The sequence below is a fragment of the Oscarella lobularis genome, chromosome 3 (genome assembly GCF_947507565.1).
Source record: "Oscarella lobularis chromosome 3, ooOscLobu1.1, whole genome shotgun sequence".
Classification (NCBI taxonomy): Eukaryota; Metazoa; Porifera; class Homoscleromorpha; order Homosclerophorida; family Oscarellidae; genus Oscarella; species Oscarella lobularis.
This window is the reverse complement of record NC_089177.1, coordinates 1,417,616-1,440,282: the sequence shown is the minus strand read 5'-3', so window position 1 is coordinate 1,440,282 and position 22,667 is coordinate 1,417,616. Positions and strand designations below refer to the sequence as shown.

Sequence of the window (22,667 nt, the reverse complement as noted above, 5' to 3'; positions counted from 1 at the left end):
GATCGGAAACCGTGCTAAGGGTGTTCGGGGATCACATGATGGCTAACAACGGGCCATCATTATCTAGTGATATAATCAGATACTTCCCCTCGCCACTGAACAGTGAATACATGTTCGATATCTATGGTTTGATCACAAATATCATAGTTGTATCCGTGATTCGATCGGTTCCTCTGTTCGATCAGAGACGGATCCATCATCAGAGAAGGACAGAGTTTGATCATCGTCTAGCGCGCGTTAAAAGAGCTCAAAACTCTTCAAAATGAGTGAGTCCTGTCCCTTCAGAAAGACTTCAATTCATATCGTCCTGCAATGGGAATTTGTAGCCGAAATCATGGGCAGAAACCCGTCTCTGAGGCAAAAAGCGTTTCAAGGCGAGTAAAACGACGTACTGACTATGCAATAAGGAAATGCTTTGTTTCGTATCGTTTAGCGTGTCTCAAAATGCGGTGCTCAAACGTGAGCCAATCGTCAAATATTCATTAAAGCTATGCAGTCTCCTTTTTGTGCAGGGAGATCCAGATCATGACATGAGTCACATGACTGAGAGTGAACGCTTTTCGGCACATCTTACCTCCTTGGATCGTCTACTTCGTCAGCTGTTGTCATCTGTTCGAATTGTTTGTGTATGAACTTGGCATCCTCCCTCCTTTCGTTAGAAAATCATCACTTTATAGGATGATCCGGATCGAAAGGCTGTGATTAGTGCTTGCGCTGGGATGAAGTGGCTCAAGCCCCTCAAGCTAAATAGGTCAAAGTCTGTCGTATTGATCTGTACAGACGATGGCTTACGTTTCCTTTTATCTAGGCAGATATGAGCGATGCCAGCGCTGGGATTGTCTTCTCGTTTTGCTAAGGATTTTATGCGATTAAGTGTCATAGGCAAAGGCGGCTTTGGAAAAGTTTACCGTGTAAATAATATTCGATTGACGACGCTGCTGTCGCCTAACTAATCTACTGTATGTGCCAGGTGAGCAATAGGCTAGATCGTCAGGAGTGCGCCGTTAAGAAAATCAGACTGAAGAACGTCAGAACCGCCGCTTTTTCAAAAGTATAATATTTTTGTACATCTTTATAATTATGTACGTTTCATTTTGCATAGGTGCATGATGCGAGAGGTCAAAATCTTTGCTTCTTTGGACCACCCCAGGAATCTCGTGCGATATCACTCTGCGTGGGTCGAAGAAGTGGCATTGCAATTCAACGCGAGAGCGAGTGCACTGTACTGTACTATTGCGCGTGTAGTCGTCTGTTTCTCGAGTCAACAACCCGTGTCTAGGAATCTCGAGGCAAAAATCAATACAATTCGAAGAACCGTCGGACAAGGACGGCATCTTTTCGAAGGCAGCAGCAGCGTCGGTCGCTTTTCGGAAGTCGAAGAGAGCGAATTCGAAGACTCCGAATCGCAGCCAGAGTGGTTTGCTAGATTCAGTATCAACAGACGGAGGTAAGTAGCATAACGGCTGCTCTATCCGAGTCTCTAATGCTTTTTCTCAAGGAGATTTTCGGATTTGTGACTCCAACGTCTGGCATATTGGAACCTCGACGTGTGCCCCGCCCGATCAACTCAAAGGCAACTACTACGATGCCCAAGTATATTGCGACACGGATTTCACGGTCATTTCTCTATCGTCTCTTTAGGCTGACATGTTTAGCTTGAATGAAATGGTTTGTTGGAGACTTTGTTTCTGTTTCGGTTTCGATAGGAAGGGTAAGTGTGATGTCACTATATTAGATCGGGACTATTCTAGAACAGCAACGCCCAGTGATGTAAGGTTCTTGCGCAGTCGCGAATTAAGTTAAGATAGAGAACCACCCCTGACAACGGCCCAGTAACTCAATTAGCAATTTTCAGCACAGGTTTACGACAGTATACACCAGCATACAATGATTAAATTTATTGTGTATTGTTTGCGATGCTTTTTCATACCAAGAGGGTGAAAATGGCGCAATAACTTTCTGTTCTAATATGTAGTCCTTTTCTAAGATGGTACCTTCTAAGATGGCACTATTTTAGAACAGGGTCTATTTTAGAACCCCCTCTTTTCTGAGTGCATAAGCCGATGAAGACTCATGCTAGTCGCCGCCTGGTAGCACCATTTTAGAACAGGACTCTATTAGAACAGACTCGGTACCAACGTGCACGCATGCAGGCCTTTCACGGTAGGCGGTGACTAGCACGAGTCTTCATCTGCTTATGCACTCAGAAAAGAGGTTGTTCTAAAATAGACCCTGTTCTAAAATGTTGCCATCTTAGAAGGTACCATATTAGAAAAGGACTACATATTAGAACAGAAAGTTATTGCGCCCTCTTGGTATGAAAAAGCATCGCAAACAATACACAATAAATTTAATCATTGTATGCTGGTGTATAATGTCGTAAAGCTGTGCTGAAAATTGCTAATTGAGTTACTGGGCCGTTGTCAGGGTGGTTCTCTATCTGAACTTAATTCGCGACTGCGCAAGCACCTTACATCACTGGGCGTTGCTGTTTTAGAATAGTCCCGATCTGTGACTTCACAGTAAGTTTGTTTGAAAAGTCACGTGAAACGACTGCACTCTACGGCCAAGTTCGCGACAACCATCCCAATCGCCATCGATCGTCAGCATGTCGGATGAACGAATCGTTCCCAGGTTTGCTAAGTCTACGCCGTAGATTTGCTGAAAGCCTCTCATGATTTCATTATGTTGGCACCCAAACTGCGCCCGTCCTACTGTACTAGCCATACAGTACCATGGCGAGGCGACTCGAAAACGTTACATATATCATATGAGGCGCTTGCAGAAGGCCCGACGTGCGCGACTCAAACCTACTAAATTTTTTTTTTAGTAGCTGTAGATCGAGTCCCCAAGAGTCCCCATCGAAAGCTATAGTCTTGGCTTCAGACTATAAATAGACTAACTCAATGAATTCAAGCGCGCTGATTGGGCCGCATGCACTGTACAGTGCGGCGGTACAGACTGAGTGTGCGCAGGTGACCAGAGCCTCTTCCTCCACGAGCGAAGAGGTCTGGCCCCCAGACTAATCGAAATATGCGTCACGTACCTACGTCACGTGCTAGGCAGGTAGTGGTTGCAGTGGTTGCAGTTGGCTGCAGCTTTCCGTCAATTACCCGACATTCTCGTCCCGTCATGTACTTGCCTTTTAATGACCACGTGTTGAAACTAATTGACTATTTTGATCGATGCAGCAGCTGCAAAACATACGAGTTCTTCGTTTTTTTAGGGGTCTCTGCTTTCTGTCCGTTGATTTTGTCAAAAAGTTTCGACGATGGTACACCAGATCAAAAAGAAACAGCGTCAGAGAAGACGGAAGGTGTCTTTGCGAGATACTTTCTTGGGCTGTGTACTTGGGCCGAAACGACATTTGCAAATACGTGGTCAAAGAAGCGGTTGACCTATCAGTCAGAGTTATCGGCAAGTCTCCTCTGCACAGAGCCATCTTTTACGATCGCGAAGATACGACTAAACTGTTCGTATCTATCAGTTGCAGAACAAACATCGTTAATTTGAAAGACGATTTTGGGCTCTCTCCACTGTTCTGGAGTCTGCTTTTAGAACGTCACGACATTGCAGAGTATCTCGTATCAAAGAGAGCAGACGTCCAGGAAACGTGTAGCAGCAGTTGGACTTTCACCAACAAAATTTTCTCGTACATGGTCAGTCAAATTCAGAGAAAATCCAAGTAAGTCCTTTGTGCATTGAGAACGTAGAATAAGTTATAGTTTTCTATAGAGCGTCGCCCATTTCTTACTTTACTGATATGCTGTTACAGTGCGGCGTTGGGGCTGCCGAGGAAGCAATGGAGGAAACAGAACTACAATTTTGGAAAGACTGCCTTTTCTGGTGGTCTGTCAGAACGCAGAAACCCATAGATCAATGTCTAAAACTTCTGGAAATCGGTGCCAATCCAGATTGCATAGTTTGGGTTTGCGCAGCCATTCATTCTGCTGCTTGGCGGGGCGACGTCAAAATGGTCAAAATGAATTTAGATTGGGGCGTCTCTGTTGAAAAGAAAGACAACTGGGGACGAACACCGTTGTGGTATGCTGCTGGATACAATAGAACCGATTGCGTGAAGCTACTGCTGGCGAAAGGAGCTGATCCTCTAGGCGAGACGTTTGACGGTTCACCACTTGAAATGGCTCAAAAAGCAGAACAAAAAGAGGCCGTGCGTCTTCTTGAAGATCATTTAGAGGTGAAACTGCATGCGAATACGTGTAATTTAGATAAATTCTGACCTTCCATTCTTCTTCAGCAGACGCGGGAGAAAGGAAAAGTCCTGCCAGATTATCCAGCGTCATTGAAAACGTCGTTGCTCCTCGAAGTTTGTGAAACGGTGGCTGATTACAGTCACGAAGTTAAGAAAAAATTTAAAATTATGGAGAGTAACGTAAAGGAAAGTGTACTTTGTGAAATGAAGGAAATGGAAAAACGATTCGAGAAATTTGTAAAGGAAACAGTGCGTCATGAAACGAAGGAAATGGAAAAACGATTCAAAAAAGTTGTAAAAGAAACTGTGCAGCAGGAACTGGAGAAAGGATTCGAAAAACGGGTCCCGCCAAGCACGACAAGTTCCGCCAGTCTACAGAGAACCACACAGGCTATGAAACTTTGACAAGGCTAGGTGAAGTTGATGAAATCGAAACTTCAAGCGTCAAGGTAACGGAGAATAAAAAACCTAACCTCCTTTTAGTTTCTGAGTGCAATGACAAGTAACATAAGGCCTGTGCATGTCTATAGCGGAGGATTTCGATAGCGTGTAAAATCACGGTGGTAAAATAGAATGAGCAGTACAGTTCTTCGTACAGAAGTCAGGGGAGCGCGTTCGTTTCTTTGCATTTATTCATTTTTTGGAGTGTAGTATAGTCATAATTTTTTATATGATTGTTTAGGCCCGACTCTACAGCAAGGCAATTAAAGTCAAAATTAGGGGCGTGACGAAGCCACTAGTAAGAGGGTGACACTATATATTAGGCGTGTACACTAAAGCAAACTTGAAACACGGCGAGAAGGGCATCCAGAATTAGTACACAGTATACTAGTAGATATATAGTAATTCCACATTAGGCGAATCATATAATCAGATATTTCACCTAGCAACTGAACTGTGAATACATGTTCGATATCACAAATATCATTGCGGTTCGATCGGTTCCTCTGTTCGATCAGAGACAGAGTTTGATCGCCGTCTAGCGCGCGGTAAAATTGCTCCAAACTCTTCAAAATGAGTGAGTCATCATTGCGTCCCCTTGATTGCGTCCCAGGATGACGACAGGTCGTCTCGTACAATGAGTCAATCGTTCTGATAACCCGACGTTGTCTGTAGAAGAAGGAGAGGTCCCGTCGTGTTTTACAGCATCCGATTGCTTCGCGCTGGCTCTCCCTACAGCCCTGTCCCTTCAGAAAGACTCCAATTCATATCGTCTTGCAATGCTCCTTGGGGAATTTGTAGCCGAAATCATGGGCAGAAACCCGTCTCTGAGGCAAAAAGCATTTCAAGGCGAGTAAAACGACGTACTGACTATGCAATAAGGAAATGCTTTGTTTCGTATCATTTAGCGTGGCGCAAAATGCTGTGCTCAAACGTGAGCCAATCGTCAAATATTCATTAGAGCTATGCAGTCTCCTTTTTGTTCAGGGAGATCTAGATCATGACATGACTGAGAGTGAACGCTTTTCGGCACATCTTACCTCCTTGGATCGTCTACTTCGTCAGCTGTTGTCATCTGTTCGAATTGTTTGTGTATGAACTTGGCATCCTCCCTCCTTTCGTTAGAAAATCAGCACTTTATAGGATGATCCGGATCGAAAGGCTGTGATTAGTGCTTGCGCTGAGATGAAGTCGCTCAAGTCCCTCAAGCTAAATAGGTCAAAGTCTGTCGTATTGATCTGTATAAACGATGGCTTACGTTTCCTTTTATCTAGGCAAATATCTGTGGATAGAGCGATGCCAGCGCTGGGATTTTCTCGTTTTGCTAAGGATTTTATGCGATTAAGTGTCATAGGCAAAGGCGGCTTTGGAAAAGTTTACCGTGTAAATAATATTCGATTCACGACGCTGCTGTCGCCTAACTAGTGATCTATGTGCCAGGTGAGTAATAGGCTAGATGGTCAGGAGTACGCCGTTAAGAAAATCAGACTGAAGAACGTCACAACTGCCGCTTTTTCAAAAGTATAATATATTTGTACATCTTTATAATTATGTACGTTTCATTTTGCATAGGTGATGCGAGAGGTCAAAATCTTTGCCTCTTTGGACCATCCCAGGATTGTGCGATATCACTCTGCGTGGGTCGAAGAAGTGGCGTTGCAATTCAACGCGAGAGCGAGTGGTACTGTACTATTGCGCGTGTTGTCGTCTATTTCTTGAGTCAGCGATCCGTGTCTAGGAGTCTCGAGGCAAAAATCAATACAATTCGAAGAACCGTCGGACAAGGACGGCATCTTTTTCGAAGGCAGCAGCGTCGGTCGCTTTTCGGAAGTCGAAGAGAGCGAATTCGAAGACACCGAATCGCAGAGTGCTTTGCTATCGGAGAGTAACGTGACGAATGTCAAATCCGACGGCTCGTTATCAAGTTGGACCCAAGCCAGCGGACAGCTGCAACTGTGGAAAAATTCGGCTAGAAATGGAGTGGAAATTGTAGGTTCTCTCTTACACACTTCGATTCATTAGTTGCATTGCTTTCTTTCCTTAGACTTCTCGTCTGGCTCTCTTCATTCAGATGCAGCTATGTGACATGTCCCTGCGTCAGTGGCTTGCTAAGAGAAACAAAGATATTAGCTCAATTTCTCCATGTGCGTAACACGTACAATCTCTAATTAAGCATTATTGCGAATTTTGCTAGGCGTTCAAGTAGAGTCGGTCACGTGCAACTCAATCTTTAGGCAGATTGTCGAAGGCGTCGATTATCTGCATAGTCACGGTCTAATGCATAGGGATATTAAGGTTCTTTGCTGCGTATATATATATAGGGGTTGAAATTAATTTTTTGCTTCAGCCTGCCAATATTTTTCTTCACGGATCCGATGGGAGTGTTAAGATTGGAGACTTCGGTCTAGCAAGGGAAGAAATAGTCGTAGATGATCAAGAGGACAGATCGGATTATTCGTCATTATCTTCATCAGTATCAACAGACGGAGGTACATGTAGCATAACGGCTGCTCTAACTGAGTCTCTAATGCTTTTTCTCAAGGAGATTTTGACGGATTTGTGACTCCAACGTCTGGCATTGGAACCTCGACGTATGCCCCGCCCGAGCAACTCGAAGGCAACTACTACGATGCCCAAGTATTGCGACACGGATTTCACGGTCATTTCTCTATCGTCTCTTTAGGCTGACATGTTTAGCTTGGGCGTCGTCTTAGCCGAGCTCTTCTACCCGTTTCAAACGGCTATGGAGAGGGCTAAGATACTGTCTGACGTTCGCTTGGGAAAGATTCCTAGCAGTCTCGCGACGACGTGGCCACAGCAAGTGAGTTGCAATTTTCAGGAAAGATTTGTTCGTCATTCTCTTGACCTACTCGCAGAGTGAGCTTATTAGGCAGCTTGTTGCAAAGGATCCGCTTCAACGACCCAATCCGAGTGCTGTGCTCAAGTTCGACTTCGTTCACACCAGAGACAAGGTACAGTGGGTAGTCGAGGCGCGTGTCCTGTGCTTCGAAAACGCTTTGGCAGGTTGTAAGTCGTCTCGAGAAAAGAATAGCCCAACAAGACGTTGAGCTGGCAAAACTGCGAGATCTGCTTCTGGAGAAAGATAGACTGATCAGTAAATTGCGCGAACAGTTAAATACAAAATGAAAATTATGTTTTATTACTAAATGCTTCATCTTTTATATTGAAATAGACAGATCACATTGCCGTCGCTTCGTGGCTGCCGAAGAGCACTCTATGCAATCCTATGTATATGCCTGTGCTAGGAGAAGAAATTTGCCTGCTACCTCGAAGCAAGGTTTGGATAGTAAATACAGTATATGGAGGGGGTCGTTACGTCATGGCGTCATAATTGTATTGGAGCTTCCTTTTATTGTACAAAAAGTAGCAGGCATAAAATACCGTGTGCCTTCCAATAAATACTAATTAATTAATTAATTAATTAAATACTAAAAATCCCAGGCAATCATTAATTAATTAATTAAATACTAAAAATCCCAGGCAATCATACAGCGTTCGTTCCGAACTAACGGGTTCTCCATCATTTTGCAGCTCCTGCACCGCGGTAGCAGCTTCTAAAATTCAGCACTTTCTTCTTTTGCGTGTCCCGTATTACAGCATTCCGAAGTTGACCTTTAGCCGTTTCCACTCGCGTTCGTCGAGCGATTATGCACCCAGTCACGTTTTGACGCGCTCTCTCATCGAAGGTAGAAATTTTGTGGGACTCCTTTTGAGGATCTTTAGTATTGTCACGGTCGCAGCGCATCAACATGCGGCGAGATGACGCGACAGAACAAGATGTTTCACTCGGGTGAGTGAATAACGTCGTTTCGTGTAAGCTATAGCTAACTCGCTTCCTCGCAGGCTACGAGGACCGAGATCAACTCAAAAGCGATACAGGCACTCTCAAATATTTGGCCGTCTCTCTCTCTGGTCGCCGATCGACTGCAGTCAACGGCCGCCCCTTCCGATTTCTGTGAGATTGCCGCTTGGTCTGACCACGGATTCTAGAATCCGTGGTCTGACAAGATATCTGGTGTCAGAGTTCATTTTTCATCTGCTTTTTCTTCCTTTTCTGTAGATCTCACGGGACACTACAAAGTGCTTCTCCTTTCCGATATACTGATGCAAGCAAGAGCTACTAAAAATAGGACAAAATTTGCGTCGTTTCAGGTTTTCCGCTATTGGTTTGACTTGGTAGTCCCGTGCACTAAGGCGTTGAAGTACATGTACATCTCACCAAATCTGATCCTTCTATACCGCTAATATTTTTTTGTAGTTGTTGATGGAACCGGAAGTGACGAAGAGGAGACCGAGGTCCCAACGTCCTCGGCAAGACGGATCGGTCCAGCTGCCGGACCGCGGGGATTTGCATCTCAATTTGTATAGATGCGGTCTCCTAAAGTGCCTGTATGCCTCCTGGACATGAGGCAATAACGTCTAAACAGTCTCGTCTCCTGGGTAGGCCTATACCAACTGCTGAAACGGTTGTGCGGCCCCGAGAAGGAAAACTGCCCAACTTACACGGCATGTATTTCCAGACGAGGCTACTATGTTCATTGGTAGTCTCTCTAGGAGAACGACGCCCAAAACGAAATATACCTGGGCTGCCTACTGATTTTGATGTACAGCATCAGGCAGACATGCAGCGGAGGCGAAAAGCACTGAAAAATGCGGAAGAGCCAGGCTGGTATGGCGAATTTCTTCTCTTTTTCCGTTTCTTATTTTTTTTCTTTAGGAGAGCGTCCTGGGCAAGACGCCATAGACGCCATAAACTGCTCCGGGGTCCTGAGCATGACCTCGTCACAAAAAGCTGCTCCGGGGTCCTGGGCAAAGACCCCGTCAAAAAAAACTGCCCGTGCAAGAACAGGAAGAAATCTTTTCGTTTTTTATTTTTATTGAAATAAAAAATTCTATACCCTACCCTTTTCTCCATGGCGGCGGCAGTGCACGCGGGGTGCACCACCCCGCCGGTGCCCTAACTAACTAACTACCTATCTAACCTATAACCTACCTAGCGCGAGTCAGAGAAGCAAGGCGTGCAGGTCTTGTTATGCGCCTACTACACATGCACCACATGCCTCCTACATGGACTACGAAAAAAACCAGTCGATTTTCCTTCAGCTCTGCTGCTCTTTGATTCGTCTGATCAGACACCGAAAACGGCCGTTCTCTTCGTCGTCGTTTCCTTTCTCCTTCATCTGAAAAACCCGTGATTGCACTGTGGCTCACTACAGGATCCATTTAGTTTGCACAGACCCCATCGTCGTGCTACTAACTGTTTTTGAGTATATACGTATGGTAGGGACTTAGAATGCCTTGGCTATTACTACCACTTAGCCACCAATGCGCGGGCAGCGGCATTCACAAAAGAGGTTTGAAACGCAAGCGCCCTGCCTGGTGCCAGCAAGAATCTCCCTTCACTTACGCACTGGTGTGCTCTTCAACGAGAGAACCATTCCGTCTTCCGACTCTTCCTTTCCTCACCTTTCCTCATCCTTTTGACCATGCTGACGCCTGCGTGAAAATAATAGATGACTCTGCAAAAAAATGAATGAACCACACAGTTGCTTTGAAATCGTAATTGACAAGTAACCAAACCACAGATGTATGAAAATTGATGACAAGTTTTCCATTTAGCGGTCATCTAGTGTATTTATTTCACTGATTCCAGATTCGACAAGTTATTGCAGTTTCCAGTTCCTCAAAAGCAACAAATGATGTAATTTGCTCTGGTAACAATCCTATCAACAAACTTACAATGCATCAGTATGACTTGAATAATATTTAGCGAAATGTTTAGGGGTGTACGAATATTTCTCGTTATTGACGTTGACATATAGATGAACGAGGCGTGGCCTCACCATGAGGGCGAGTCGAACGATGACGTGCGGCTTCTTTACGATGTCTAGAGCTCGATCCGGTAATTGAAAATGACTTTCCGGCTTTTCCGCTAACCGTTTAGAATATGCGATTATAGATAGAGCTACGAGATCAATAGTTAGTGTGACTGATTGATGTATTAATTTGATGTACCCTACCTTGTCGAAGCATAGATGCTGCATCTAATATTCTATGATCGAAGAAACAGCTGCTTCTTGACCTCCGTGGCTAAGATGGAAAAAGGCGACTCGACAGAGCAAGTGAAAGGGGAACTCTAGCGCTTTTGCATTGAAAGGTTATAGACTACCTGTTTTTTGGCTGGTCGTAGCTTGAAGCTGCTTGGAGCATGGAGCAATAAGCTCGACGACGCTCGACTTTTTGAGAACTAGCGTGCGGGCTCAACGTTCCTAGCACGTGATTTCCCGATTACGAGGTCCCCATTACCGCTAAGCCACATCGCGATAAATCCTAGGAACTCACACGCTGTAGCCGCTGAACGTCGTTCCGACAACGACGACGTGTCCGTTCCGCTCGATCGACGTCTCGTACAAGTGTAAGGGGGATTCGCGAGCATCGTCGTCGCTTGAGACGTATTCCCATGCGTCTCATGCAGTTGGTTTGATTGGGATTTTGTGCGTGGCGCGGACAAAGACGTCAGTTTCGATCTGATGTCGTTTTTTAAAATTAGCTTTACCTGCAGAACGCATTTTCTTACCATTGGGCTTCGCCTGCTACGAAATTTAGACCCTCTAAATTAATTCCCAAGAATATTGACTGCGTAAGGGATTCAATTACCTGATGGGTCTCCTTTTTCCACAGAGTAAGCATTCTAATATTGCAGCATGCATGCCAGCGCAGATCAGCACCAACTACAAAACAACGACGAACACATTACCAGCTCGAGCAGCAGCAGTAGACGTGACAGCTAGCGATCGATCGAAGCCTGAGCCCGTCAGGAATCGCCTTGATCAATGAAGAGATTAAGAGGATTCTCAAAAGGCGTTCCGGCGTGGAGCAACTCTTCAGACGCTTCACTCACTTGATTCCCAACCAATTCGCGAGCCTTTCCCGTCAAAGACACCATGGTGCTGAACGAACTCTCCGCGTTCTCTGGATGTCCGTTGAAAGCCTCGTGCAGTTGATTGAGTAAGTCCAAATAGCTGCGAGCAAATCCTTCAGCTAGAAGCCGAGCTCTCGTACCGTTTTTGAAATGACTTACTCGAGCGTTATCCATAACGGGATAAACGCCGTTCGGGTCAAAGACGACAGCATCGCCGTTAAAGCCCCATTTACCGTCTTCACCTTTAACCAATTTCTTCCCGTAGACAATTTCGGCAAAACGATAGTAGTGAGCCATTTCCTTTTCTTCGTCTTCGGGATCGCTTTGACTGCTCCCTTCGCCTTGTTCGACGATTTCTTTGATGGCTTCCTGAGCTAGCGTCAACGTGGTGACAGGCGTGACTGGTCCTCCAGGCGCAATAGTGACTTGATTCTTAGTATTGCTGTTGAAAGTAAGATCGCCTTTCCGTGCTAGTTTTTCCAAACTTTTACTAATCCACGCGTAGAAGCTTCCAATTGTATTGTGATGCTTGTGATGATGATCGACATCGACTACTGGTAGCGGATGCCCAGGTGCTTCAAATTCCATAAAGACATCTCTGATCAAGCCAATTGACAAGCGACCCAGACGAAGAGTGAGTTCGGGACGCAGACCGCCGGGCATTGGTGAAGGATAAACAGGAATGAAGCTCTTTCCACGCAAATCAGGAGTAATGGCTAACTTCCGGCATTCTTTGATAGCATTCAAAACATTGCCAGCAAGCACAATGTGACGCATCTCTTGTAGAACAATAGAGAGGAGAATGTCGGCTACCTGTCTATTTTGTCCCGGTTTGATGGAAAAATAAGGATAGAGGTACAATGGAATTGTCGAGTGTTCCACTTGAATAGCTAGTTGAAGAGCCTTGCAAACGCCCGGTAGATCATAGAGAGGTCGCGAGCCCACGTATTTAGTTTCAGAGGAAAGCCATTTCATGATCATTTCTCTCTTAGCCGTAGAAAGATCCCTAGTCGTAGGCATATGCCCAGGGTCATCTATATCCAGACTCAGCGTATGGAGTATAGCCTTGGATTTATCGACGACGCTGTAGTAGTCGCCAAGAGAAACAATTTGTCTCATCATGGGGTACAAATCGTTGTATTGCTTCAGTATGGCATAGACGCTACTGCATCTCTCGTCATCGGAGCCCCACCACGTCGTAATTCCACTGCAGTCGAATTTGTCGTACAAGTGAAGGCTTAACGTCGTCGATACTCCTCTATCCGGACAGTAAAAAACTGTGTACAGTTCGCCGTCAATGAACTTGCGCGGATTTCCAGGGCCGTTTTTGCTAGCTCTCAACACCAACTTCGCTAGGCCGTCGCAGTCAGTGTGAACTTCCGTTTCCTCTTTATGACCATTTAGTGTAAGTGCTTCCACGTGAGGCTGTCGTTTTCCTACAGGATCCTCTCTAGGAGTCCACACGACTTTGAAGGAGATTTCGTAGTTGCATATTGGCTTCCCTCGATGAGTAGCAAAAAACGTGTACGTCAAGTTGCTCCCCGGATCCATACGGTTCACGAATTGCGTCGTGGGTCGAACGAGAACATCTACTTCATTCATTAGCGGAGGAACCTTCGTATTGACTCCTCCACGGGGATTGCATTTGAGTAGCTGAAGTTCGTCGTCTTCGCTCACTTCCTCCGGAAGCACGAACTCCATTACATTCGTTTTGAGGAGAGGCACCGTCAAATCAATGACTCCGACGCTCTTGGGATCATCGACAGTGGAGATGCAAACTGAGTCACCGAGATAAGCGATATTGTAGCCCGTGTCGTCACTTGATCTACCAAATGCGTTTCCGACGTCAGCCAATAACGTACGAACACCGGTTTTCGCGTCAGTCCGTACGACGAAGGGCAACAAATTGACGGCAGAAAGTCCGGAGCCGCGAAGAAGGCGGCCGCGGACAAAGTTGTGCGGCTCGCCAGCAGACGCCGGCCCAATCGTTCCACTCACGTACCCAAAAGTATATAGCGGATTGCTTGAACTCGCATGATAGTGGCGAACTTCAAACTTTATCGAGAGAATATTTCCATTTTTCTCCGATATCTTTTTAAGCTCCTGCAGCGTTGGAGACTTCACTTTTGACAAATCCCACTCGACGTTCTCGATGATCGACTGGTAGCTGGCAGCGAGAAAGTCGTCACCGGGTCCTTGACGATTCTGCCAGATTTCGCTAAACGCTGCCGGTTTGAAGTCGCCCGACACCAACGTCGGGCCCTGGTACGCATCGTACGATCGAATGGCCAAACGCAATCCAAACAGTGTCGACGTCATCTGGTTTTCCGGATCCAAATCGACCATTTTCGCCGAGACTCGAGAAACGCCGGTGTCGAGCGCTTCGCCGACGACCCCGTCCACCGTATTGCAGAAGCCAACTAAAGGACACGCTTCCGTTATTGAAACATCGCGGAAAAGAAAAGACGCCGTTCCCCTCGGATTCCAGCCGGCGTATCCCGAGTTGAATATCAGTTCGTCTACTAGTTTGAAATTTTCTGTGTCGAAGTTGCGGGGGTCGTTGTTGACGGTCGAAACGTCGCTACGAAAGAGGCCGGAGAAGCCGATACGAGGTCGGTCCATATAGGAAAAACCCGGTGCTTCGTTGATGCACTTAGTCAGCGGATCCGGACACGCCTATAACGATGAACGTAAAGTCTCTTCCATCTCATGACACGAAAGCTCACCTGAGTGTTTGCTTGAGAAATGTCTGGCCGACGTAGATCCGGCGAAATGAAGTTTATATCATCGAGCTTATTCATCGACTTGGCTGCAGAGAAAAACGGCTAATTACTGTAGGCTGAACCAAACAAAGCCTGCTCAAGTTGACTGCAACTCAGAAAATCCCAAGCTATCAAGCTAGCTCACCGAAGTGTTTCAACTGCTTCACCATAGAGGAGTCTGTAGCGGCGTGAAGTTTTCTTTCTCCACTTCCGGGACAAACCATGAACGCCAATCTACAGACAACGAGTAAAGGAAAATCAATCATCACGCGAGTACCAAGAAGTACAATAATAGGCGCGGAACATAGATAGGGCATGACTGACGAACGGCCATGACAGTCGCGCTCGTACGAAGTCTTATGAAAGGCCAGGTATGAAAGGTCAAATAGTTGGCCTCTGCAAATTAGTTTAGGTAGCGATAGTCATGACGTACGAAGTCTTATGAAAGGTCAGGTATGAAAGGTCAAATAGTTGGCCTCTGCAAATTAGTTTAGGTAGCGATAGTCAATTAATATCAAGCTCTAAGGAGGGTCTGGTCACAAATGTATTTTGGTTACACTAGAGCGACCTGACTGGGTTTCTGCACAGCTGCAAAACAATGCGAGAATCGGGTTCTAGGCTACCAGTCACTACAATTTACACAAAAATGTTAGTCTCAGTCCTTCCCTGCTTCAAATTGTTGCTTAGCGAAGCTGATAAAAACCTACAGAAGCGGAGCGGCAGCGGGCAGGGAGAGAAATAGAAAGCGAGCGACGAGATGGAAGCTATTCGCTCACCTGCTCTAGTGTAGCCTGGCTAAAACTATATTCTTCAACGCCAAAATCAACTTTTGCTTTGGGAGAGGGGGGGGGGGGGGGGGGGGGGGGGGAGATCATTATAGAAACATACAAATCGAAAGAACACAACGCATTACTTCTTTCCAATTCCGAAAAGGCTTGAGCGAGAGAAGAAACGGCCTCACGTGGTACGCTGTACGTCGCCCGATCCCCGAAGCACTCGACTTGGACGGCTCCGGGAAAAGCCTTTTTGACGTGATCCATGAGCGCACCCAAAGCGGACGATCCGTGCTCCAGTCCAACCTCCCTCAAACGACCGTCGCCCCCCGATACCTGACGTTTCACAGGTGACGACATAGCTTCTCGATTAAGTGACGTAGAAAGAGACACTTGCACGTTACGCCCCGACTCGGACTCGTCGTCGACGTGATGGGGAAATAGTTTGATTTCCAAATGGTATCCACCTCCGTACTTGTTTTTGAGATGCTGAGTCGATCCGACGCATCTAAAGTACACGTGCACGGGGTCAAATAAACGTAAGTTCATTCGTTTGCGTTTCACCTGAGAGACCCGGCTACCATGATGCCGACACGAGAACAAAGAGCGTCCGCTTCTTCCATGGAATGCGTCGTGAGAATAGCAGCCTTGCTGTCGGCCACGACTCCGCTAATAATATTCCTATAGGAACGTGCGTATATAAACGAATAGAAAAACACATCGAGACGTTTACCACAAAAAGCGTTTCGACGAAGGATCCATACCCGTCGATGGTTCGTCCATGAGCAGAACGGTAGGGTCACCCATCATGCTTACGAGGAAACTCAGCTAAAAGCGAATAACCGCGAAGTGCACGTGGATAAAAAAAAATTACGCGTTTTATAGCTCACTTTTCGTTTCGTTCCCCCGGACAACGCTTTGGCTCTTTTGTCCACGTGATTCCCTATCTTCATCGTACTGCAGAATCTAGCGCAGAAAATATCAGTTTTAAGACGTTTTTCAAGTCAACCAATCACTGGCTCACCTTTCGATCATCTCGTCCGTGTCTCTGGGTTTGACGCCTTTGATCAAAGCGTAGAGAGTCAGATGTTCTCTCAAGGTGACGAGGGGCCAGAGGGCATCGATTTGGGGACAATAGCCGAGAGAGAGGGCCGCGTCGCCGATATCATCCCCCAGCGCTGCACCGTCCAAATAGGCCTGCAGAAACTCAAGAATGAGGACGCTGTTAGCTATAAAAATCAAACCGACCTTTCCTCGCGTTGGCGTCAAGTCTCCAGTAAACACATTCAGCGACGTCGTTTTACCCGCTCCATTCGGACCGAGCAATCCGAATATTTCTCCCTTTTCAACCCGAAGATTCAGATTCTTCACAGCCACTTTCGCGTCGTCGTCACCATCCTTCGTCTTCGATTTCGTGGCGCAACAAGAGCAGCAGGTCTTCGTTTCCTTCGGAAACTCCTTTCTCAAGCCTTTGATCATAATGGGAACGCGGCGGCTAGACGCCGAACCGGCGTACTCTTTCACCAACTCCTCTTCTCTCCTGACGTCGTCGTCACCCGAATCGTCGTCTTCTAGCAAGTAAGACTCGACATCGCCCTGTCTTCGAGCAGAAGAACTAAAAAGCAAGAAAAGGGCAGGTTAACATTCACCCTAAGGTCTGGCCCTATAACATGGTCAAAATAATGAGTACCGTATTGATGAATAGCTGTGTATTCATCATCGGCATACCCATTGTTTTGACCTCGTAGGGCCACATAAAAAGAGTATCGTAGACGTTGCGAACCATGAGCAAATGTAGCCTTGGTCACCGATACTGCGCTTATCAAGCCAGTAGAGAAGAAGCGATAGAGCAAAGATGTCAAAAATGAGCTAAATAAAGAATGAACGAAAATCTAAATACGCATTTCATTTGACTCACAATAAGAAGAGCCGGCGAGATGTGAGAGGAAAAGGCGAAATAGGTAGCAGCAGACAGATCGTTGTTAAACGGATCAAAGACGTGCTCTTGATAAACCTGCTCCAAAACGCAAATAAAAAAAAAACTAATAACAACTAGACCAAAATCACTTACGACTGTTATGAACCAGAGCGAGCCCATGGTCGTGTACGGTGGAATGAGCACCATGAAAACGTAATGCAAGGCAACGATAACGTTAGGAGCTTGATTATAGAGGATAGCAACGACGATAAACGGCACGAGACCGAGCGTCGAAATCAAGGCCGGCATAACGCCCTGCACGGTCTCCGACTTATTGAACAGAAACGACAATATGTAGACAAAGAGGGACTGAACAGGTAAAGAGAGCAGAAGATCGATGACCAGAAGACCGAGTGCCGGTGCCGGTCGCAGCGACTTCAGATCCAACACGGGTACAAGAACGAGCATGACGAGAACCGGAATTAGATAGGTAGTCGAATGAATCGCTATCGTCGATAGCCAATAGGTGGAACGACGCAAACCAGACACGTGCAATTGATGACGCGCACGCACCTAGCAAAAATCAAGATAAATAAATAAATAAATGTTAATATATTTGCTGACCTCTCGATCGAGCACGACGTCGATTCCAAAGCCGGACGGAATCAGAAGAAACGCGATTCCAACGATGAGGATAACCGTGTACGAATTGGGGTCGAACGGCAACTGAGGATTCTTCGACGGAAACGGATAACTGGCAACCGATATACCGTTCGACGACTGAGTCGCGTTTCTGTATAAGGCACTGTTAATGAGGTTTATTCCGACGGGAAGCGAGTGAATGAGAGTGTCGTTGTAGAACGTCGAATACTCGGCCGGATTGCCGCCGTCGGACACTTCGATCGCCAAGGCGTGGTAGGGATGGTCCAAGAGATACGTGTCGAGTTCGTCGCCGTTGAAATCGACGCCAGGGAAGCAATAAGCGGTCGAAAGATTTGTCAGTTGATCCAGTAAGTCCGGGTAGGAGTTGGACTCGTTGTTCAAGAGCAGAGGCGGCTTTAGAGGAGGATAATTATCGCAGTGGTGCGAGAACGTTCGACTCGTCGCATTCGACAGATAGAGCGACGAATTGAGGGGAAGTCGAATCGACTCGGTCGTACTCGAAGACAGCAATCGACTGACGACGACGGCGATGACGATAAGAATGGGAGGCAAGAGCACGCGGAAAATGACGGCGGCCGGATTGCGAAGCATGAGAATAAAGCGAATCCAAGAAAAGGCTTTGAACTGCTGCCAATTCAACGCCCATCCCCTTACGACCGATTTACTGCCCAATAGAGCGACATTTTCGCCCGCCGTAGCCGAGACGTCGTCGTTGCTGTCGTCGTTGTCGTCGTCGTCGTCGTCGTCGTCGTCGTCGTCTTTTCGCGATGGATCTCCTAAACTACCGTATGCCTTTTTATGACGCTTCTTTTCGTCTTCCTTTGTCTCGCTGTCGCTTTCCTTGTCGTCGACTTCCATCTCTTCCAATCGCAGAAAAACTTCTTCCAACGTCGTCATTGCGACTCCGTAGCTCTGAACGCCGAGTTTCAAAGCCGAAGAGTCTAGATTGGCAAACAGTTCTAAAGAATTACCCGATTAATATCCTAATCTCGCCGGAAGTCAATCGAGCATACGAGGAAACAACGAAACGTCTTGCAAGGGAAGGGTGAACGAAACTTCGAGGCCGTGACTGCGACTGAGTTCAGCCCGAGGAACGCTCTCTGTCACCAACTTCGTAATGCCAGCGACGTCATGATCTTGACTCGTCACAATTCTAGAGGAAAGTCATCTCAGTGTTATAGTGAGAGCCCCTCCTCTCTCTGCTTTACCCAAGATGGTATCCCAAGCCAAATCGCGACTTCAAGAACAAAGAGGAGCCGGCACACTGCAACCTTCCCTTGCTCAAAACTGCTTTGCGATCTTCACACGACATAACGAAATAATCAATTAATTAATTATTGCCAATAATCCGTATTCGTGAACCTGCAAGTATGTCGGCTTCGTCCATAAAATGAGTCGTGAGGAAAATGACCTTGTCTTGACGCTTGCTCTGGAGAAGAGACCAAAGTTGGCGACGCGAATAGGGATCCATTCCACTAGTAGGTTCGTCCAGAAACAAAATCTACCGTTTCAAAAGGAAGCTCAATGAATAAATGCCCAACCAAAAAAAGCGACTTGCCTTTGGATTTCCAATAAGCGCCATTGCCACAGACAGCTTTCTTTTCTGACCCCCACTCAGCTTCGTGGCCATGGTGTCTTTGTGCTTTTCCAAATTGACTTCCGCCAAAGCCTTGTCGACTTCTTCGTCGAGCTTGTCCGTCGGAACGCCCTTGATGCCAGCGAAGACGACCAAGTGCTCTCGTGTAGTGAGCAACTCAAACAAAATATCGTGCTGAGGACAAATCCCTATTGCCAATAAACAAAATAATAATTAATTCACACAACGCCCCTCCCCCCTCCTCACCGGTCGTTTTTCGAATTCTATCAACGTCACTACTGTTATTGACGTTCAAATCGTAGACGCTCGCTTCCCCGCTCGTACACGGCGTCAAACCGGTTAGACAGGCAATAAGAGTCGATTTTCCGGCACCGTTGTGACCGAGCAGAGCCGTTATCTGTCCTTCGTAGACAGTCAGATTAAGACCGGCTATGGCCGTGACATTCTTCTTCTCCTTCTCACACAAACCATTCTGCTTTACAAATACCTTTCTTAGACCTCGAATCCTTAGACATAAAACTGTATAGGCATCTCCTCGCTTTTAGAGTGGCGGCGAGACGTACCTGATCACCGCTTTCGTTTCCAGTTCAGGAGGAACTCTTTCCACGGGAACGTCGTCGTTCTCGTTTGCGATCTCATTTCTGTAATCTTTCAACAGGACAGATTCCTCGGAGTTTCTCTTCCTCGAAAGCCAGTACGTGGGCGTTAGACAGAAATAGAAGGGCTTGGCTTGCCCGAATTCGCCGGGAACGATGTTATCGAAATAGAAAGCGAGAAACCAATAGAGAACGGTGTCCAATATCAACATGAGAAACGCGGAACCGATAGAAAACGAGCCGAGACTGTTAGAAACGAAATTTCCGAATCCAGCGCCACCGAAGTGAGAATCGAGGACGATGATCTCGATGACACCGAAGCCAAACGCGGCCGGCGAGAGAAGCGAGAGAAGCCACTTGATCGACGACGAAAGATCGACGTAGATAGCCGGAAGGACAAGAACGCTGAAAATGATCGTGGCGAACGAGCCGAGAGCTCCCGCCGCCGTCGCCTTCTCGAAGAACGGCGTGAGCATGAACGAGAAGCTTATGACCGAAAGTCCATAGGCGAAAAGAAGAACGAAGACGATCAAAAAGTTCGAATGGGGAAATATGGCAAAAGCGGCAATAATCGTTATGACGACGGTCGTCCCGAGCATGATGACGCCGTAGGTGACGAACCAGGAGAGCCAAAAGGCGCCGTCCGACAGACCCATCATCTTCATGCCAATCTTAATCTTCTTCTCCTTTTCCGTCACCAAATTGACGAGAAGAAAATTGACGAGCGGCGAAAAGGCCATGACCATATAAATCGATATCATCGTCTGAAGATACTGAACGGACGGTTGGAATTGCGACTTGGGAAAGAGACACGATTTGACGCGAGGAACGAGGACGGAGTCGCTCGCGTTGCGAACGAGCGCGAAATCGATCGCCGACTGAAGAGCGACGAATCCCGACGTGACGTAGGAAAGGGCGGGGCATTGGGTCGACGTTCCGCGAAGCGAATAGTTGCCGATATATGAATCGTGATTGCGACAGGACGATCCGTCGCCCAGGGTTACGTCGTTCGTCGTCGCGATGATTTCTTGGGGAAATCGGAGCGTGTACGACGTCGTCGTACCGTTGACGAATTCGATTCCGACGTCGATTGTTCCGTCGGCGTGGAGTCGGCTCAATTCGGAGTCGTTGTGAGCCGATACGATTCGTATCGTGTCGTTCGTCGCTTTTCGCACGAATTCGGCGTAGGATTCGTCGAATGGGACGACGCCTAGCGTCCAGTTGAACGCGCCGCCGGTCGGAAACGTCTCCTCGCATGGGAAATGGCCGATTTCGGGAAGAGGCTCCGTTTTTGTTAGAGCCCGGATCATCGCCAAAATGCCGACCATGTAGATAGGAAAGAGGAGCTCTTGAATGCTTTGTCTTTTGTTGCGCTTTTTTATCCAGTAGTTGCGCTTTAGAAGATAGCGGCACTGATGCCACAAGCCGACCCGGCGACGCTCATTGCTCATCGCTGCCATTACACTCTACTTCTACTGCAGTTCGTAGCACAGACAGCCGCTCATATATACGGAGAGACCGGAAAGAGATGACTTCGGTGCGCCGTCACCGTCCCATGATCTCTCAACCACGGGAACGTCGCGATTGCGTAACGCGCCGGAATCGCGAATCGTGACCGCCCCGCCCCCGGGGCCGAGTGCTACGGAACACGTGCGCCAAAAGACATTTACGTATTCAAGCAAAATATAGAAGAAATAATTTGGAACGTAAACAACGTTTCAGCAATAAGAACACGTTTGCTCCGATCGACCATGACGAGAACACAAAGCAACTCTTGCGATTCTTCTGCAGCATGCCCAAGAAACAGATTGCACAAGACGGCAAACTACACACAAAAAATTGCATTCCAATCACGACAAAAACGACGTCCAAGAAAACTGAAACTACAGGAAAAGGCAATTTTGAACATAAAGTTTCATAAGTGAACGTCACATAGATTTGAGAAGACTAATAAGGCTCTTCACGTTTTGCTGGGTTTGCCTTCCGGAAACGGTTTCAGCCAGCTTCAGAGCCTCGTCCAGATCGACACTGGCAACGTGAGCACCGAAACGATGATTCCTGTCGAGAAAGCGATACCCAGAGATATGACTGTCAGTCACTCCTTCAGACGTTCTCAACGTCTCCCATAGCCGCTTGGCACGCTTGAATTCATTTTCTGTGACTCCGTCATACTTGTAGTCGTCTTCGTATGTCCCGCCTATTAATTGACCAACTGTGATGTGAACGTCGTCCGGGTGTTTATCAGGGAAGACGCAACGCTTGACTTTTTGATCGAATAAAAGTGCACATTGGCCGAGAACGGTTTTGTGGGCGTACGCAAGCTTAATTTGTTCTCGTTCTGCTCTTCTGTCCTTTAGAAGCTGCCGGAGCTCGGAACGGAGAGCGAAATGATCAGTGATAAACTCAAAGCAGCCAAACAAGGATTCCCTGGAGTCCCCGCACATAGCATGATTATCGTTCAAGACATAAAAACGCGTCAAATAAAGCTCGTTTATGAGCTCTAATCGCTCTTTTTCGCCACTGGCATCCAGCTGCACGCCAGCATCCATGCTTCGACTTAGATAGCGCAGTCCAAGAACGACTCTTCGGCACGAACCACCGCTGAAAATGAACCTCGCCATCTCGGAAATAGTACGCATGCGCCTTCGTGTCAACGAAACAGTACATGCACCACATGCACCGGGTTTGTAAAGTCCACAAGTGCTAAGCTTGCTCTTAAGAGGATCTATTTTTTGATGTGTCCTCGCTAACTCAAAAATGA

General features: G+C 46.9%; 5 protein-coding genes and 1 long non-coding RNA gene across 18 annotated transcripts; 4 read left to right on the top strand and 2 right to left on the bottom strand.

The window, feature by feature from the left end:
- The first annotated feature begins 232 nt into the window (after nt 1-232).
- LOC136184204 (uncharacterized) lies at nt 233-1,592 on the top strand. 2 transcript variants are annotated; one of them, XM_065971062.1, is made up of 10 exons: nt 233-266; nt 327-374; nt 434-459; nt 513-626; nt 678-751; nt 813-911; nt 971-1,051; nt 1,103-1,222; nt 1,280-1,447; nt 1,499-1,592. In XM_065971062.1, the coding sequence occupies exons 1-6, from the start codon at nt 263-265 to the stop codon at nt 871-873; spliced, it is 327 nt and encodes a 108-aa protein (XP_065827134.1). In that variant the 5' UTR covers nt 233-262; the 3' UTR covers nt 874-911; nt 971-1,051; nt 1,103-1,222; nt 1,280-1,447; nt 1,499-1,592. The 2 variants fall into 2 exon arrangements, with proteins under 2 accessions (XP_065827134.1, XP_065827133.1); XM_065971061.1 differs by lacking the exon at nt 233-266 and having other exon boundaries at nt 301-374; nt 809-911.
- Nucleotides 1,593-2,548: 956 nt separating this feature from the next.
- On the top strand, nt 2,549-5,102 carry LOC136184203 (ankyrin repeat, PH and SEC7 domain containing protein secG-like). Of its 4 annotated transcripts, none has more exons than XM_065971060.1 (4): nt 2,549-2,634; nt 3,227-3,685; nt 3,736-4,198; nt 4,259-4,801. In XM_065971060.1, the coding sequence occupies exons 1-4, from the start codon at nt 2,609-2,611 to the stop codon at nt 4,616-4,618; spliced, it is 1,308 nt and encodes a 435-aa protein (XP_065827132.1). In that variant the 5' UTR covers nt 2,549-2,608; the 3' UTR covers nt 4,619-4,801. The 4 variants fall into 4 exon arrangements, with proteins under 4 accessions (XP_065827132.1, XP_065827128.1, XP_065827131.1 ...); XM_065971056.1 differs by lacking the exon at nt 2,549-2,634 and adding an exon at nt 4,896-5,102 and having other exon boundaries at nt 3,179-3,685; nt 4,259-4,662; XM_065971059.1 differs by lacking the exon at nt 2,549-2,634 and having other exon boundaries at nt 3,179-3,685; nt 4,262-4,801.
- Nucleotides 5,103-5,206: 104 nt separating this feature from the next.
- LOC136184201 (eukaryotic translation initiation factor 2-alpha kinase 1-like) lies at nt 5,207-8,058 on the top strand. Of its 2 annotated transcripts, XM_065971053.1 has the most exons (17): nt 5,207-5,278; nt 5,330-5,503; nt 5,563-5,588; nt 5,642-5,746; nt 5,798-5,871; nt 5,929-6,037; nt 6,095-6,175; nt 6,227-6,335; nt 6,393-6,643; nt 6,699-6,798; nt 6,849-6,949; nt 7,002-7,143; nt 7,197-7,291; nt 7,338-7,475; nt 7,531-7,626; nt 7,679-7,785; nt 7,848-8,058. In XM_065971053.1, the coding sequence occupies exons 1-17, from the start codon at nt 5,269-5,271 to the stop codon at nt 7,918-7,920; spliced, it is 1,791 nt and encodes a 596-aa protein (XP_065827125.1). In that variant the 5' UTR covers nt 5,207-5,268; the 3' UTR covers nt 7,921-8,058. The 2 variants fall into 2 exon arrangements, with proteins under 2 accessions (XP_065827125.1, XP_065827126.1); XM_065971054.1 differs by having other exon boundaries at nt 7,679-7,862.
- Nucleotides 8,059-8,275: 217 nt separating this feature from the next.
- On the top strand, nt 8,276-9,426 carry LOC136185386 (uncharacterized). Of its 2 annotated transcripts, XR_010669518.1 has the most exons (5): nt 8,283-8,361; nt 8,416-8,465; nt 8,519-8,630; nt 8,736-8,877; nt 8,934-9,426. It is a non-coding gene; the product is annotated as an uncharacterized lncRNA (long non-coding RNA). The 2 variants fall into 2 exon arrangements; XR_010669517.1 differs by having other exon boundaries at nt 8,276-8,465.
- A 107-nt stretch (nt 9,427-9,533) lies between these two features.
- LOC136185384 (dichlorochromopyrrolate synthase-like) lies at nt 9,534-14,817 on the bottom strand. 7 transcript variants are annotated; one of them, XM_065972506.1, is made up of 8 exons: nt 14,647-14,817; nt 14,505-14,593; nt 14,324-14,406; nt 11,333-14,273; nt 11,253-11,286; nt 10,696-11,202; nt 10,415-10,640; nt 9,534-10,357 (listed from the first exon to the last, which is right to left on the bottom strand). In XM_065972506.1, exons 1-4 carry the CDS (start codon nt 14,691-14,693, stop codon nt 11,490-11,492), a joined length of 3,003 nt encoding a protein of 1,000 aa, XP_065828578.1. In that variant the 5' UTR covers nt 14,694-14,817; the 3' UTR covers nt 9,534-10,357; nt 10,415-10,640; nt 10,696-11,202; nt 11,253-11,286; nt 11,333-11,489. The 7 variants fall into 7 exon arrangements, with proteins under 7 accessions (XP_065828578.1, XP_065828577.1, XP_065828574.1 ...); XM_065972505.1 differs by having other exon boundaries at nt 11,253-11,268; XM_065972502.1 differs by having other exon boundaries at nt 10,696-10,765; nt 10,845-14,273.
- Nucleotides 14,818-14,890: 73 nt separating this feature from the next.
- LOC136185383 (cholesterol transporter ABCA5-like) lies at nt 14,891-21,459 on the bottom strand. The gene is made up of 18 exons (XM_065972499.1): nt 19,874-21,459; nt 19,557-19,816; nt 19,272-19,498; nt 19,076-19,214; nt 18,922-19,012; nt 18,727-18,866; nt 17,675-18,672; nt 17,204-17,623; nt 17,051-17,146; nt 16,916-17,001; nt 16,381-16,747; nt 16,157-16,329; nt 16,023-16,098; nt 15,866-15,960; nt 15,697-15,813; nt 15,273-15,640; nt 15,136-15,191; nt 14,891-15,062 (listed from the first exon to the last, which is right to left on the bottom strand). Exons 1-18 carry the CDS (start codon nt 21,364-21,366, stop codon nt 15,015-15,017), a joined length of 5,250 nt encoding a protein of 1,749 aa, XP_065828571.1. The 5' UTR covers nt 21,367-21,459; the 3' UTR covers nt 14,891-15,014.
- Between the last annotated feature and the right edge of the window lie 1,208 nt (nt 21,460-22,667).

Coding starts and splice junctions, on each gene's coding strand:
- LOC136184204 (XM_065971062.1), top strand. Junction 375..433: donor GAGGCAAAAAGCGTTTCAAG/GCGAGTAAAACG, acceptor CGTATCGTTTAG/CGTGTCTCAAAATGCGGTGC. Junction 627..677: donor CATCTGTTCGAATTGTTTGT/GTATGAACTTGG, acceptor ATCACTTTATAG/GATGATCCGGATCGAAAGGC.
- LOC136184203 (XM_065971056.1), top strand. CDS start 3,186: ATGCAGCAGCTGCAAAACATACGAGTTCTTCGTTTTTTTAGGGGTCTC. Junction 3,686..3,735: donor CAAATTCAGAGAAAATCCAA/GTAAGTCCTTTG, acceptor AGTTTTCTATAG/AGCGTCGCCCATTTCTTACT. Junction 4,199..4,258: donor TTCTTGAAGATCATTTAGAG/GTGAAACTGCAT, acceptor ATTCTTCTTCAG/CAGACGCGGGAGAAAGGAAA.
- LOC136184201 (XM_065971053.1), top strand. Junction 6,038..6,094: donor GCTTTGGAAAAGTTTACCGT/GTAAATAATATT, acceptor TCTATGTGCCAG/GTGAGTAATAGGCTAGATGG. Junction 7,292..7,337: donor GCAACTACTACGATGCCCAA/GTATTGCGACAC, acceptor TCGTCTCTTTAG/GCTGACATGTTTAGCTTGGG.
- LOC136185384 (XM_065972500.1), bottom strand. CDS start 14,693: ATGGCCGTTCGTCAGTCATGCCCTATCTATGTTCCGCGCCTATTATT. Junction 14,407..14,504: donor GAAGCAGTTGAAACACTTCG/GTGAGCTAGCTT, acceptor TTTTCTCTGCAG/CCAAGTCGATGAATAAGCTC. Junction 14,274..14,323: donor TTTCTCAAGCAAACACTCAG/GTGAGCTTTCGT, acceptor TCATCGTTATAG/GCGTGTCCGGATCCGCTGAC.
- LOC136185383 (XM_065972499.1), bottom strand. CDS start 21,366: ATGGCAGCGATGAGCAATGAGCGTCGCCGGGTCGGCTTGTGGCATCAG. Junction 18,867..18,921: donor GGCTTGGGATACCATCTTGG/GTAAAGCAGAGA, acceptor ACTTTCCTCTAG/AATTGTGACGAGTCAAGATC. Junction 16,748..16,915: donor CAAGGCTACATTTGCTCATG/GTTCGCAACGTC, acceptor CTTGCTTTTTAG/TTCTTCTGCTCGAAGACAGG.